This window comes from Dermacentor variabilis, unplaced genomic scaffold, assembly GCF_050947875.1.
Source record: "Dermacentor variabilis isolate Ectoservices unplaced genomic scaffold, ASM5094787v1 scaffold_14, whole genome shotgun sequence".
In the NCBI taxonomy this organism is placed as follows: Eukaryota; Metazoa; Arthropoda; class Arachnida; order Ixodida; family Ixodidae; genus Dermacentor; species Dermacentor variabilis.
In genome coordinates this window covers 16152156-16167967 of record NW_027460302.1, presented here as the reverse complement: position 1 = coordinate 16167967, position 15812 = coordinate 16152156, and the positions used below count along the sequence as shown (strand labels likewise).

Sequence of the window (15812 nt, the reverse complement as noted above, 5' to 3'; positions counted from 1 at the left end):
CGTCCTCGACTGTGCTCGCTTGGCGCTCATTCGATAACTCTGATGCACCACCGGTTGTCCCCCCTACACATTACATGACATGCCCGAGATAATTTCAGAGTTGAGCTCTCAGGAGCCCGTTCCTGCATCGAGCGTCGGCGTTGTCCCTCGTAACCGAGCGAACACAGCGAAGGATGAAAGCGGAGCGCAGTGGCCGATTGCGATAGCGCGATGAGGAAAACGGAAGAGGCGGCCGCGGAACCACGAAGCGCACAGCGAAGGCGTGGCAAGAAAAGCGTAGCAGCGCGCGAGGCGGGCTTGCCGGCGACGACGGCTACGCGACCGTGCGAGAGAAGCGCGCGTCATCGGTATGGAAACGTAGCGCTGTAGGAGCGGAGTCTGTCTGCCGCAGCTTCTGTGGATCGAGCCCACGCGTCACCCACTCGCCACCTCTCGCGATCTTCTGATTAGCGAGGCAGAAGCGCGGCACATCGCTCCGTTTACAACGTGCCGTACGAGACAGATTGTCCACGCCATCCATCATATCGCGAAATAAAAACACGTATGCAGCTACGCTCAAATGCCGCATTAGGGAGTGTCGTAATCGCGAATGAATTTATTTTCCTTTAAATTAAATTTGACCATCGCTAACGTCATTTATACTCTCCGTAGCTGCTTAGTGGCTTTCAGCGTTGCACATCTAAGCACGAGTTGGCGGGATCAAATCCTAGCCGCGACGGCCACAAGATAATAATGATGATGATGATAATGATAATATTTATTGTTGCCATCTTATAATAATCGCACACCAGAAGGCAGGCCCGTCAAAGCCAAGGAAGTGGCTTGCGTGACTTGGCCCGGCATGTCGGCAAACAAAGTCAAAATGGCAACATGTACAGAAATGACAAGCTCGTCAAGTTTATCACTCAAAAATAAAACAAACTCAGCTGAAGTCAGTCACGAAAGAAATACAAGAAAACAAGAAAAGATAAATGTAGTATTATACATATCTTACAGTGCCTTCAACATTTTTTTCAAGTTTCGTTTCGAAGTTGCTGTAAATATATGATCAGGAAGGTCATTGAATATTCTTGGGACATAAGCATACCTACTAGCTTTACCAAATCTTGTGTTGCAGTGCGGTACTATAAAACGCAATGTTTTCCGCAGTGCACGGGGAGCAACATATTCTTGTTTGAAATCAGGGTTCCAAAAATGTTTTACCACAACCGTTTGAGTGAACAAAGTTTCAAATGACGGAAGACCCAGACGTATAAGTAAGTTCACATTGTCGGCCGAGGAAGAGTTATAAACAATGGACTTCAACATATTATTTAGAATTCTGTCAATTCGACAGAGCCATCGAGATGAGCAAAACCGGAACAATTTAATGCCATAACCTTACACACTGTATGCTAAGGCGTGCATGATGGTGATTTTTACAGGTATCGAGACAATGGATTTAATATTAAAAAGCAGCGAGGAAACACTTCTGAGCCTGCCGCAAAGATATGTCATGTGATCATTCCATGAGAGGTCACTGTCAAAGAAAACGCCAAGGTATCTAAAGGAGTTAACATATTCTACAGGGGCACACTGACACGATTGGCAAGTACGACAGTGTTGAAACAAGGGTAAGTTAGTAACCGTTGGTTTAAGTGGATTTCTAAAACATGACATTTTTGTTTTTTCTTTGTTTATTGACAAACAGTTGTTAGCAAACCAGGTCTCTGCATCGTACACATTCTCTTGAAGTAACGCAATTGCTTTTGAGTAACAGATATGTTTAGTTAAAAGGACAGTGTCATCTGCATACTGAAATATCATACACTTCGATACAGCTGAAGAAAAGTCATTTATAAATATGTTAAAAAGAAGAGGAGACAATATAGAGCCCTGAGGCACTCCAGCCTTCAAAGGTAGCTTGTTATTGATGAATAACTCGCTGTCTAAAGATATCACCTGCGAGCGGCCGGACAAAGTTTTTTAGGAACTGGTAAAATGGCCCCCTGAAACCGAGCAGGTATAATTTTTCAAGCAGGAGTTCGTGGTTCACAGTATCGAAGGCTTTAGAAGTATCGAGAAACAATGCGCATGCAAACATGTTTTGTTCTAAAGCTGCGTTTAATTAGTCTGAAAATTCCTCGAGCAGAGCAATGGTGCCCGGTCCCGCGACAAAGCCGAACTGACGACTCGATATTATAATAATAATAATAATATTATTCAAAATAAAAATAATAAAAATAATCACAATCATAATAATAATAATAATAATAATAATAATCATAAAAATAAAAATAACACTCCCGTGCATTGGGTGCACCTTAAAGGTGGCCGAAATTTTACCTGAGCACCCCCCGCCCTTCAGCGTGCCTCATAATCAGATCATGCCTTTGACATGTAAAATCCCAGAATTTCATTTAATTACCCTCGTTAGAACTTAAATCCACGCCGCTGCCGTCCTGTCTCATTGTTTTTTCATCGCTCGTTGCGCGGCTCTAATTTTTCAAGCTTCTGCGTTAACTTCCAAGTTCTTGCGCCGTGGGTTAGTACCGGTAGAATACAATGATCGCACGCGTTTCTTAGCTGAAGGTGACCATTTGGTAATGCTTGCCGTATGCTTCCAGGCCATTTTTATCCTTTTGTGATTTTTTTTCTCCTTGTCATGGCCCGCTGTGAGCAATTGAGCTATACAGATGTACTATAGTGATATAGGACTCATTCCACGTACTCCCGCAGATTTCTCCATTACCTGATTGATTTCAAGAATGTGATATATTGCTGAATACCTCTTCTAAAACCAGCCTGTACTCTGGGTTGAGTTTAATCTAGTGTTGCTGTGATCTTAATGAAAATAGTTTTGGTGAGACCTTGTTAATAATTCAGAAAGGACGCGCGTGTAATTCGCTAACTGTAAGAAAGCTAGTGTCTGCAAGCAAGAATGTTCCAGCTGGGTCTAATATCGACTTTTTCGAACCCTTGGCATCGTTTTAGACGTAAATGGCGATGCCTCCTTAATTTTCTTTAAGGGAGCCACGAATAAAACATCCTTCGGCGCTGCCACAGTTTACGCCGGCTATTTCTTCACGCTCTGTTTCTTTCCAAGAAGCCGACGCAGCGCCCGTCGTTTACTTTCGTATGCGCTGTGTTCGCTCTGCCAGCGATTACTCCCGATATTGAGTCCTCTTTTAAAGACTCGGCTGCATTGGTTCGCATGCTGAGTTGTGGTTGACCACGCACGTGCAGATTGCTGAGGAAGGCAGAAGCTGGGGGAGAGAGCACCACGTCACGCAGCCAGCAAGAAGCCAGGCCCTTTGCTCAGTATAGCAACACGTAGCAAGATCACGGAGCAGCAATCGAGATTTGCTGTTGGGTTTGGTTCCCTGTAGCTACGCCATCAGTTTTTATTCGGTGCACGTTTTTCCGGCTACCCTGCCTTGGCTCTGCCTGCAGAGCGGGAAAACTAAAGCCAACGACGCATTTTGACGCGGGCTCACGCGTTTGCTCGACAGGTTTGGCTTCAGTCGTGCTTCGGGATGCTTCCTCCTAATTTTTTGCGTCCTCCATGCGCATGAGGAACTGCGTCGAATACAGGCGGCCGCAGATACTCTCCGCGAACAATGCGTATGGCTTGTGGCGTATGAAAACAAGCGTGTCATTGAAGGGGTATACTGACATGGCATATTATAGCTATATTTTTTCCTGAAATGAAGGCCCTAGATCTGGCAACCTCGGAAGATAGGGCGCTCTGAACATTGGACTGTAACTAATTTACTATGGCAGTTTTTCTACCAGCTAGTGTCAGTTTCGTTTCGCAGGAGGTCGTGACGCCATGGTTGAGAATGTGGTCACGTGGGAGAATATCGCAACGCTTTTTCACGCGCTCGGTCATGTGACATGCTGCTGCTCATTGCACCGCCTGATGCGCCATGACGTCGTGGCAGATGTACGCCCTGGGACCTTCTTTTAACACACGGAAAAGAAAAGTAGAAAATTTCATGCTTGTACTCATTCAAGAACACGCTGTTCTATCCTAAGACAGGAAAGCTTTATCAGAGCGCAAGGACGCAGGTGGGAAACAAAGCCGGTTATTCGAGACAATTGTGTTTAGGTGGACTCGAGACAAATTGTTGCTGGGTGTATTCGAAGCAGTCAGAGCGCTAATATCGGTGTGGTAATCGTTAAGTCGCTAATTGTTCATAATGATCATATGAGTTAAATATGTAGAAGGCTCTGAATTTTAAGCTGTGTTCTCTATGTACGAATCGAGACTCGCCAAACCTTGGGAGAACACCTTCAAGCTAGAGGGTACAGGGATTGATGTCCTGTTTGCAATACTCCCGTGAAGCCTTTGCTGGGCAATGTGAGACAAATCTTGTGAGACACCGAAATGTGAGACACCGACATATTCTCTTAGATTGTTAAGACTGACATGTCTTAACCAAGGCTACCTTACGATTGCTTGTTTGTGGGCATTCAGCAATTAACGGTTTGAAGTTCCGCAATTGAAATATGTACTATCACGTTGCTATTTACCATTTACCCATATTTATAACTTGGCAATCTTTTCTGAAACCCTTAGCATTGTGCTGATAGCCGAAACGCGGGGCGCCCTAAGAAAATCTCATTTTTTTTTGCTGTGCCGCGTAAGTATTGCATTCTATTTAATGCAGCGCGCGTTTCTCTCATTTGAAGAACCGCGTTTTCACTTTGAATAAATGAGGTTCCTGAAAGCGGCATGTTAAAAAATGTCAACAAATGTCTCGAGGGACGAATTTCATGTATCACGTTTGAGCGGCACAAATATATCTATGGCGTGCCCTAAGAACAGCGTCTCCAATGAGTTCATGCATTGTGAGGCCTGGCTATGACGCCCTAATTTTGCAACCGTTGCCCTGATGGACCAGCTCTTAAAAGTGAAACAAAGCAGTCATTTATTTCTAACCCCGTGAAGATGTTCCCGTCTTGCCTAAAGCCAAACGTCTCGCACAAGTGTGACCACTGTTTCTTCCTTGCAATTGCAGCTGCTGTCGCTGGTCTTGGTTGTCGTCTCTGTGGTGGAGATTTCTCAAGCCCTCACTCGCTACGCAGAAGGACAGATCGTGTTTCCGGTCGAATATTATGCACCTGTAATACGTATGGTGACCTTCGTAAGTTATTTTCCCAATTTTTGCGCAGTGACGTAGGATGCCCGTTTTGCTGTAATACGGGCTATTATAGGTTATTCCAAATGGGATTTAATAGTAATGTCTGGTCAATTTTCTTCTATCCATTGGTCTTAGAAGTAACTGGGTGTATCTGCTGTGTATTGATTTCACTGTGCCGTCAGAACGTCTTAAGGTCAATAAGTTATACGGGTATTTTTCTGGAAGTTAGAATTGAGGACTGAAGCTAAAGACAAATGTGGGACAGCGACCCTTGTATTTGGTTCTAACTGGTGGCTTACCTGGAGGCTTACGAAAATGGTTGTGCTTAAATTGAGGACGACGCAACGAGCTATGGAAAGAATGATAGGTGTAACGCTAAAGGATAACAAGAGAGCAGGTTGGGTGAGCGACCAAACACGAGTTAATGACATCTTAGTTGAAATCAAGAAAAAGAAATGGGGGGGGGGGTGGCAGGGCATGTAATGCAGAGGGAAGATAACAGATGGTCATTAAGGGTTACGTCTGGATCCCAAGAAAGTGGAAGCGTGACAAGGGGCCGCAGAAAGTTAGGTGGGCGGATGAGATTAAAAAGTTTGCAGGGACAACATGGTCACAATTAGCACATGACTGGGGTAGTTGAAGTATGGGAGGGGCCTTTGCCCTGCAGTGGGCGTAGCCAGGCTGATGATGATGATGATGTCAAAGGCCACGTAACATGTGCTGAAAGGAGCAATGACGACTTACGACATTGACAGATGCCATTCAGATGAGCGTTGCTGTGCCAGTTGAAATTGCTGCTTTGACAATGGCTAAACTTGAGACAGAATAGCATGAGGCAAAGTGAAATGAGAACAAAGGTGAATTTTTCAGCTACATTCAGCTACACTGCAAGTTCTCAAAACACCATTTTTATCACAAGAGTATGTATTGATGGCTGGAAACGCAAATAGAATCCTTCGAATTCTCAATACGACCGCTTTTTTCCCAGGTTCTGACCCTTGTGCTGATAACAACCGCTCGTAGGCGAGGCGTCTATACATCCGGCCCACTGTTCATATTTTGGTTGCTGATGTCTCTGGCTTCCATTGTGCGGTACCGGTCTGTTATCTTGCAAGTGTTCAGTGAGGTGAGAGCTTGCCATTACTCCTTCGAAAAAGCATGTCTAGTACGAAGCGTTTCGAGTTGAAGCAGAGAAAAACTAGACAGTGAGTGCAATTGGAGAAATGCTTTCGCATATCTATAGCTGCAAGGTATTTGATTGTTCTTATACGTATCATAAACACACTGCAATTTTGGGGGTTATTTCGGCTGCATATGAAATATTACCGCGTAAGGTCCTAACTTTACGTGTGCTTGACCACAGCTGCGATTACAGCTGCGACATTGTCACCAGCACCGTTCGTGAACAAAGTAGAATGTGCTCAAGAATTTCGCTGTCGTAATGTCGGTGCGAACGATTGCTTAGCCTGCGTCATTAATTTTTCTTGCTCGATGCCAGCAGGATGTGGAAAGTATATCGGATGACCAGATGGAGTTTCGTTTCATCACTATCGTGGTCTACTGTCCTGTCCTCGTGGGACAATTCCTGCTCAGCTGTTTTGCAGACACTGCTCAGCCAATCAGTAGCAAGAGGGCGCTGGTGAGTGCCTGATGCCGCCACGACCATGGCGCTCCTGCGTGACGGTAACAGCGTTTCCTCCTTTTCAGAAAATATGTCCCGAAAGCAGTGCGTCCTTCTTGTCCAAGCTCCTCTTCTGGTGGTTTAACGGGTGAGACAGTTCAAACCGTCCCCACGGGATGGTTCTGTGCAGCGTAATTGCTGTGGTGCCAATAGATTCGTGCACCGAAGCTGGTGCATGAAATATTTCGAGAAATATGTCAGCTTACTTGATACCATACAAATTGGGTAAGGCTGCGCAAATGACCAGGCAGTAAAGAAACATCAAATACAAGAGCTCGATGTTTGTAACGTGCCACTAAGAAATTTTGGGTGCGCATCTACTAATAGAAAAAAAATGGAGATTTCGATTCAGTTAGATAATTATAATGGCAAAAACAGTAAAACCCCGTTAACTCAAAGTTGCAAATAATATACGGAGTTTCGAAAAAACAAAGCCACAAAATATAAGCCCCGGGCTGCGCATACGCCCCGCAGAGCCATTCAAAAGAGGTGCGAGTAGCCTCTGAATTTATAGCAATTACTCAATGTACCAGAAGCTGTATTTTCGGGAGATTGCTATTGCGAGATATGATGACTCGGCACCCAGAACGTCGGTCGTCTAAGGGCAACAGCGATCTCCGCACAGAGCCTGTGCAACAGCACACAAACGCTGTTGCACACAGGCGCCGACGTTGACCTGAGCCGCAAAATATCACGAAGGTGACCGTATCCCAGAAAAATTATACACCGGGAATGACGCCCCGAGGCCGGGATTTGGTGGCCATGCCTACCGCTCGATTTTATGGCACTCTTACATTCACCGTTCTCGGCTGGCTTATTCCATCAATTACGCGGACGGACCGTTGCTATGACCACTGACAAGGCGCATAAGAGACGAAGGCATCGCTACAAACTCGTGGCCCCAAACCAAGAACATTCGGCGCAGCTTGCTTAGCGCGCACATAACGCGGCATTGCGTAACGCGCTTATTCACTGGCTCAGAAGCACGGTGAATGAGCAAGCTGCGCGCACACGGGAACATGCATGTTCCAGAGGTCACGTGTACCTTGCGCATATCGCGCTTATTAGAGTGATCCTCCACCAGGATGCAGCCGGCCGTAGCAGGTGCACACGAGTGCGCCTGCCATGGAGCCGGATTCGCTACACACTTGCGGCGTTGTCGCTTTTTGGCGACATCGCCGCTGTGCACAAAAGCGCGAAAACGTTTGCGCAGTTCCTTCGTGCGCGGTGCAAAGGCGGTGATCCGGGGTTCGAGTACCGGACCAGGACGAATTTTTCTTCAACTGCGAGGCTTTTCTATCGAGGAACCCGTATGGGTTTTCTTTGTAGCAATTGCTACGGTCGGGTAGATGTCTCATTCTCACTTAGTTAATTTTTCATACACTTTGGCAGTCGAGATGTCCGGAGTACGGCGCAAGAGAAGTTCGACACAAAGGGGCCAAATAAATGGAGTTTACACGAAGCGAGGAAAAGATTTCGCATTGACCGATTTTTTCTAGATATCAGAGGTCGAGCTAACGAGGGTTTACTGTAATTTCCATTTAACCTAAATTGTGTGTGTGTGTGTGTGTGTGTGTGTGTGTGTGTGTGTGTGTGTGTGTGTGTGTGTGTGTGTGTGTGTGTGTGTGTGTGTGTGTGTGTGTGTGTGTGTGTGTGTGTGTGTGTGTGTGTGTGTGTGTGTGTGTGTGTGTGTGTGTGAGAGAGAGCGCGCGCGCGCAGATAATTCCGTACAGTACTAGGTACTCCTGCCTTGCCCACTATGCGTCGATGCCAGTAAGAGCACGCAGGCACTGTCATCATTCCGTGAAGAGCCTTCCAAGTTTTTAACAGTGCCCGGGTAATATGCTTTTGCCAGAGTGAGAGATCACATTGAAGTCTAGAGCACAAGCTAAAGGCTGCGCAAGTTTGCCTGCTAAAAGAGTTGAATACAAAACTAACCTAACTGAACCGGTTGAAACGTGTAGAAGCATTGCCAGGCCATCACCGGCAGTTTGCCGCTATCCTTGAAAAGAAGTGTACAGCCATTGCATTCTACCACTCCTAACGTATGGGACAGAAACTTAGAGGTTAAGAATTAGCCAGGATTGAAATGTGAAGGACTTGGCCACGACTTGTGTAACCAAAAATGTGAGGTGCTAGATTTGGAGACAGAAAGACAGTAACGAGAGTTAGAGAGCATACGGAGGTAACCAGTATTTAAGCTAGCATTAAGAGAGAAAAAAGTCTATTAGAGTCGGTGCCGATTGAAAACCGCTTTCGAGGATGCCAGGTCGAGTAAAAGTAACAAAACTTGCAGGCCTAAGACTAGGTCAGCTAGAGAAATGTAACTGGGACTGACATTTGTCCTGCGTTGAATCTGAACAGGCTGATGATGATGACCTAACTGAGGCTTTTGGCAGTGTGATTCTTTGTCACCACAACGTGAGGATATTGGCACAATTTCACATCAATATAAAAATGATCAATTTTTTAAGGTCTGTGTTTTCTTCGATAGGATCCACATGATACCACTACTAACATATGGCGTCTGAACTCACGTTTTCTTGAAGTATCTATAGCGCACGAAAAGAATTATTGCATCTAGACATGATTTATAAGACTTTATGGACGCATCCCATTTTTTCTCCCTCATCCCTCAAATCAGTTCCCGGTGTCTATTTTTCCAGTGCAGCATAAATGGCTGATCTCTCTGCTTTTCCGTAGAGAGTCGAGGCTGTTTATCGGCTCATTGTCGTTCATTGTTGATTCGTTTGTGACAAATCAACCAGTAGGGATTTTGCCCGTGTTCGTCTAGATATCACAATGGGAAAAACTTGTGATTTGGGCGTTGCTCAGTGGCAACAACAAAAATGTCGTCACATCCTACGATAATGTAGGCGGGATTTGGAGTATCGTCTTTAAGGAGACACGGTGGCCCCTGGCACCAAGCTCGATGTTTTTACATTTGTTATGTCATGCTCCGACTATTAAGATTCATAGTTCGAGCTAAGATAGTTCCAGCTAACTTACGCTGCGGCGGTGTTTCCTTCAACAGCATGGCCATCTTGGGATTCATAAGACCCCTGCAAATGTACAACATGTGGTTCCTGGATCAATCCAATCAGACGGCCACGATTGCGGAGAATTTCTCCTACCACTTCGAGAAAGAGAAGCAGAAGAGGGGGTACGTAAATTCTCAGTCGATTGAAAACTTGTGCGTGAATTTGCGAATGGGTGTCTGAATTAACTAAGTGTATAAATATTAAACAGAATTTTTTCTTCCGTAACCTTGCGCGACATATTTGTAGGTCGGAAATAGCGAAAAACACAAAGTACACAAGCAAGATAACGGGACGAGGCTGGAATTAACTGAATTTTGATTATGGTTCATTACAAATATTTAACCCCTGGTAGTCTTCCGCTCCATGCAAGAAAATCATCGCAAAACCCACCGAAAAGCCTAATCAAGAAACAGATCATAGCGTAATCGGGAACCTTAATTGCTTGTCACCGATGCCGTCTAAAGGTATAAAAAAGCCTCCCTTTTTGTATTCCCTTGATGCGTACGTCCTTTACTGGTTTGCACCTTCAATCATGCACATAATTTTTCGCGATCAAGTTCTTTCAAAACCTTTCAAAGCATTATTCAATGAGCCGCATCATAAATGTTTACTCCCGAGACGCTATGATTAAAAGTTGCGTAACTCTCGAAAAAAAGTTGGCGGACGCTCAATCTTCACCTTAAACAGAGTAACGTGCAAAGATCACCGACTACTACTCGCGTTTCCCGGCAACTGGAGCAGCCACGATGTCGACCGGGCAACGCTGGCGGCGGACGCTGCGCACGAAGGCGAGCGGCAGAAAGTCTGCATCTTGCGTGGGCGCAGCCTCGTCGATAAAATATCATTTTCAGGTTTCTGTTTCGCAATTTGAATATTGAAGTATGAAAAGATTTGACATAAAAGACGTGAGCTGTCGGTGTTTTGTGTCATGAGATTTGTTTGTGGGCTGCCATTCTCAAAATTCCGAGGAATAAGTTTGTCAAGAGTGTACGGCAAGGTATCGGCAACTTTAGTGATACAATGGTGTGGCCCGCATGTCATAGCAAGGCGTGGCGTATACATATACGTGAATATATATACGGCAATTTTTGCTCACGAACAACTCGGCCGGCACCAGACTTTCTGCGCTACGGTGCCCTTAACACTGTCGCGTTAAAATTTCTCTGCGGAAGGCTAAAGCAGTCGGTACTTTTTGCGCGATGACCACGAGCGAAAACAGTTAGCGAAAAGTCTCCCCTAAGTTTTCTATAGTCTTGTTCCACCATTTTCCGAATGATCCCGCTGTCCTGCGATAAATTGTTTTGCTTACTGAGCTCGTGTGCACAACGCTCCGACTGGGTCAGTATTGTACACACCTGAAATTGCAGAAAATACTTTTACCTTCTGCTCTGGGAGAGTTGTGTCAATAGCGACAGTTACAAACATAAAAAGTCGTGCAAGCTTTCGAGGTGCTCTTGCGATTGTCTACTAAGCAGGTAAAGCTGCAAACGTTGCGTAAGTTCAAAAGCACTTGTGGCTGGCAAGTTGTTTCGGTTTACTAATTCGTTTCAACCGCGCGAAAACAGACGCTTGTGCGTGTCGTGTTTTCTTTGGTGCTTCTTGTCGTTAACCCTTTGAGGGTCAACAACGTAAACATACGGGGCCGCGCACGTGTCCAAAAAATGGTCGACATGTACGGCGCCGTTTAAGAAGCGCGCCAATTTGCTAACTTTCTTTTCTGTCGTGTGCTGCCCACTGTATGCCCACATAGTGATGTGGACATACAGGGAACTTTCGCGCGCCTCCCTCTTTCAGTTTTCGTTGCATGGTTTGTTTTTGCGTTAGTTTGCTCCCGCGTGTCTATATACGCCTCGTGCGCCGCTTATAGCGGTGCCACTGAAAGCCACCTAGCGGACGCCTCCAACAGTACACGCGGGAGCAGTAGCAGACGACAACCCTTTGCAGTAAGGATGGCTGAAGTTCGCGGCTGCGATTTCTCCTTTGTTCGCGTGCCAGGCTGCTGCTTCTGCTGTGACAGCTGTATGGAAGATGCTGACCTCTGTGCGAGCGGGTATGAACGCGTTACCGGTGTTTGGGACAACATGGCCCACATACGTGCAAGGTGTGTCCCGCAGACAAATGCCATGAACCCCATTTACATATGACGTGGAGCTCATGTTCACTAGCCGATAAATTTTGTTGAGTTATGCGATCTCTCGATGTTTTTTTTATTCTACCCTTGCCGCAATGCTGCTTCTGTACCTGAATATTAAGCACCCGTCGTTAGTGCAGACTTATATCAAACAAATCCGCACGGTGCAATCTCTGCATATGCCGTTGTGATTTTTCTGCCGATGAATACATGTGGCATCGCCGAATAAGTGCAGTCGAAGTCGCCTCAAGAAGAGTAATTGCCAATTTATTGATGGAAACGCGTACACTAGCCAACGAAGTCACCAAACACGCGGGTTAATAAAAGCGCGTGTTAGTGCTGTACCACCGAAGTAATTCTGCATACGCGGATGAACTAAGATTTTATATATATATGTACATATATGTATATATATGTATATATATATATGTATATATATATATATATATATGTATATATATATACAATGTATGTATATATATATATATATATGTACATATATATATATGTATATGTATATATATATATATATGTATATATATATATATACCAATCCCGCTGTAGTTCGTGCAATATTAAATTCCCCAATGGAGCTGCTTGGAAACGTACAAACCTTAAGACTGACTAACTTTTCAGTACTTTTTTTATATTACTAGATAGAGGTGGCACGCGATATATTTAAAGGCAGAGCAGCGCCAGTCAAAGTAGATGAGCTCTGGCGGCAAGGCCCGGTTTAGTCGTCTGCAGCGTAAGTATAAGAAAGAATTCAGTTGAGTACAAAACTCACATGCAAGAAGGGACTACGTTGTGAAACAAACAAATCACTCTGCGTGTTAAGTTTGCTCAGACAGCATCGAGGTGTGATGACTTCCCAAACGGGACGCGAACTTTTCAGCGAGAAATGGAACAAAAATACCATATGCAGCAGCTATTAGCAATTCTCGCCCTGAACAACCTATTTTCTAAACACATTTCCAAAAACGCAAACAATATCTAAGGTGCCCACGGGCGAAAAGAATAAAGCTGTTAAAGAAGCACTTCCGTGGTATCAATCCGATAAGACACAGCGTGATTTATACCCTTTACAAACAAGGCAGGGTGAAAACTTCGCAGCTCAAAAGAATCGAAAGAGTTATGCATGGAGCAACATGTGCGAAGCCACGCATAAATAGATACGCTGTGTCTTATCGGAATGATACCAAGGAAGTGCTTCTTCAACAGGTTTATTCTTTTCACCCGAGGGCATCTTAGATATTGTTTGCGTTTTTGGAAATGTGTTTAGAAAATAGGTAGTTCAGGGCGAGAATTGCAAATAGCTGATGCATATAGTACTTTTGTTCCAGTCCCGTTTGGGACTGGAACAAGTTTGCGTCCCGTTTGGGAAGTCATCAAACCTGGATGCTGCCTGAGCAAACTTAACACGCCGAGTGATTTGTTTGTTTCACAACGTAGTCCCTTCTTGCATGTGAGTTTAGTACCCAACTGAATTCTTTCTTATACTTACGCTGCAGACGACTAAACGGGGCCTTGCCGCCAGAGCTCATCTACTTTGACTGGCGCTGCACTGCCTTTAAATATATCACGTGGCACTTCTCTCTAGTAATATAAGAAAGTACTGAAAAGTTAGTCAGTGTTTATCTTTGTACGTTTCCAAGTAGCTCTCTTGGGGAATTTAATATTGCACAAACTGTAGTTCGTCGGCGTATGCAGCAGAATTACTTCGGTGGTACAGCACTAACACGCGCTTTTATTAACCCGTGTGTTTGATGACTTCGTTGGCCAGTGTACGCGTTTCCATCAATAAATTGGCAATTGCTCTTCTTGAGGCGACTTCGACTGCAGTTATTCGGCGATGCCACATGTATTCATGGGCAGAAAAATCACAACGGCATATGCAGAGATTGCACCGTGCGGATTTGTTTGATATAAGTCTGCACTAACGACGGCTGCTTATTATTCAGGTACAGAAGCAGCATTGCGGCAAGGGTAGAATAAAAAAAAAACATCGAGAGATCGCATCACTCAACAAAATTTATCGGCTAGTCAACATGAGCTCCACGTCATGTAAATGGGGTTCATGGCGGGTGTCAGCGGGACACACCCTGCACGTATGTGGACCATGTTGTCCCAAACACCGGTAACATCGTGTTCATACTCGCTCGCACAGAGGTCAGCATCTTCCCTACAGCTGTCACCGCTGAAGAAGCCTGGCACCCGAACAAAAGAGAAATCGCAGCCGCGAACTTCAGCCATCCTTGCTGCAAAGGGTTGTCGTCTGCTACTGCTCCCGCGTGTACTGTTGGAAGCTTCCGCTAGGTGGCTTTCAGTGGCGCCTCTATAGGCGGTGCACGAGGCATATACTACCGCTCACGCATTGGCGCGGGCGGGCGGCGAGTCAGGTTCTGTTCTGCGGGCGGTTTCGCCTTCTTTCGCTTGCAAAACTGGTGGTTAACTCGTTGCTAATCGCTCAAACGACGACCGCCTCTTTCTCGCTCGTTTAGTGCTCACAGGGGCGCGCATAGGAAGGATGCCGCCGTGCATGCGTTTCCGCTGCTTTTATTTTTTTGACACTCGCGAAAATTAATTGCCTGTGGTTGGCGATGAGATGGAGATTAGCTGAAGCTTGTCACACGTTGTGCTTTATTGACGGGCACACCACAGCAGTTTTCTTGAGTACAAGTAGCTACGCAGTTCGATTACGCTTGGATGTACATATTAGATATTAGTGTAAGAGCAGGAACATTTGAGTCTTGCGACATATTCCCGTGTGCGCATTTTCAAGGCCTTGAATTTTGTGTATAAGAATGCACCAAATTAAATTCTTATGTTTTTTTATTGTTGTTATTCATTAATGAAGAGTACATATATACCAAAGCAAAATATTTATTTCTGACTTTAACGCAATTTTCCTAGGGTGACCGTAAATTTTTTTTTCGAGAGATGTCCGTAAGAAGAATTGAAACCTGCAATAAAAAAAATCGACCCTGGGCGGTCGCATATGGGGAAAAAGATGGACCCTCAAAGGGTTAATAAAGATGGAAAATCAGGGCTGCTTGTTCAACTTTTGCCCAATAAGCTTCAGCCGCAAACACACTTTCGAGGCTCGGTCTCGTCGCTGAGAAATGTCTGCCAAGCGTAAGAAAGCGCTCGCGTGATCCTTCGTTCTCTGCGCAGGGCGATCCCGAGCAAGAAGCCCGACGCCGACGGCCGCCGTCCGGTGGTGTCCATGATCGGCATAATGACTCCGCTGTTCCGCACCTTTTGGGTCGAACTCACCCTGGTTGCCCTCGTCAAGCTTGTCTCGAGTGTCCTCACATTCGTGAGCCCCCTCATCTTGGAGTGAGTGCAGGCCCGGGAGCTGTGTGGTTTCACTTGCGAACGGTTGTTAGCCCGAAACTGTTCTCCCGAGCGTATTCAATATTTGAGTGAATTATGATCCACGGGAGACGTAAAAGAAAACGCGGTAAAGAAGCATTCATGGGTGCCTACTTGGTGAGGTTGCAAATTAATTATCGCAAAGAATCTTCTTCACTAAGCAGAATAATTTCTGGTTTTCATGCGAAGTGTATGTTCTGGGTTGCCTCGTAAATGTTAAAGGAACATCCTAGTATACTTAAAACTACCTTGCCAGCATTATATCACGAGAAGCCAGCAAACGAAGACACCAAGTAAAACATGGGGGAAATCACTTGTACTTACTAATTTAATTAAAGGATAAATAGTTGCAATGAAAGTGGATGAAAAAACAACTTGCCGCGGGTGTGAAATTATCCCACGTCATCGCATTACGCGTGCCAACCAATTGTTCCACATCCACCGCCAAGGTTTGGACG

The 15812-nt window shown here is 45.2% G+C and overlaps 1 protein-coding gene across 2 annotated transcripts in view; it reads left to right on the top strand.

The window, feature by feature from the left end:
- Window positions 1-15812, top strand: part of LOC142567821 (multidrug resistance-associated protein 1-like) — a 211265-nt gene that overhangs the window by 58330 nt on the left and 137123 nt on the right. Inside the window, exons 3-8 of one of the 2 annotated variants that reach the window (XM_075677969.1) lie at window positions 5004-5129; window positions 6115-6252; window positions 6628-6765; window positions 6834-6895; window positions 9842-9970; window positions 15154-15318. In XM_075677969.1, the coding sequence (XP_075534084.1) occupies window positions 5004-5129; window positions 6115-6252; window positions 6628-6765; window positions 6834-6895; window positions 9842-9970; window positions 15154-15318 (758 nt within the window). Of the gene's footprint in view, window positions 1-5003; window positions 5130-6114; window positions 6253-6624; window positions 6766-6833; window positions 6896-9841; window positions 9971-15153; window positions 15319-15812 lie in introns of both variants that reach the window. The other variant, XM_075677970.1, reaches the window with a different exon arrangement.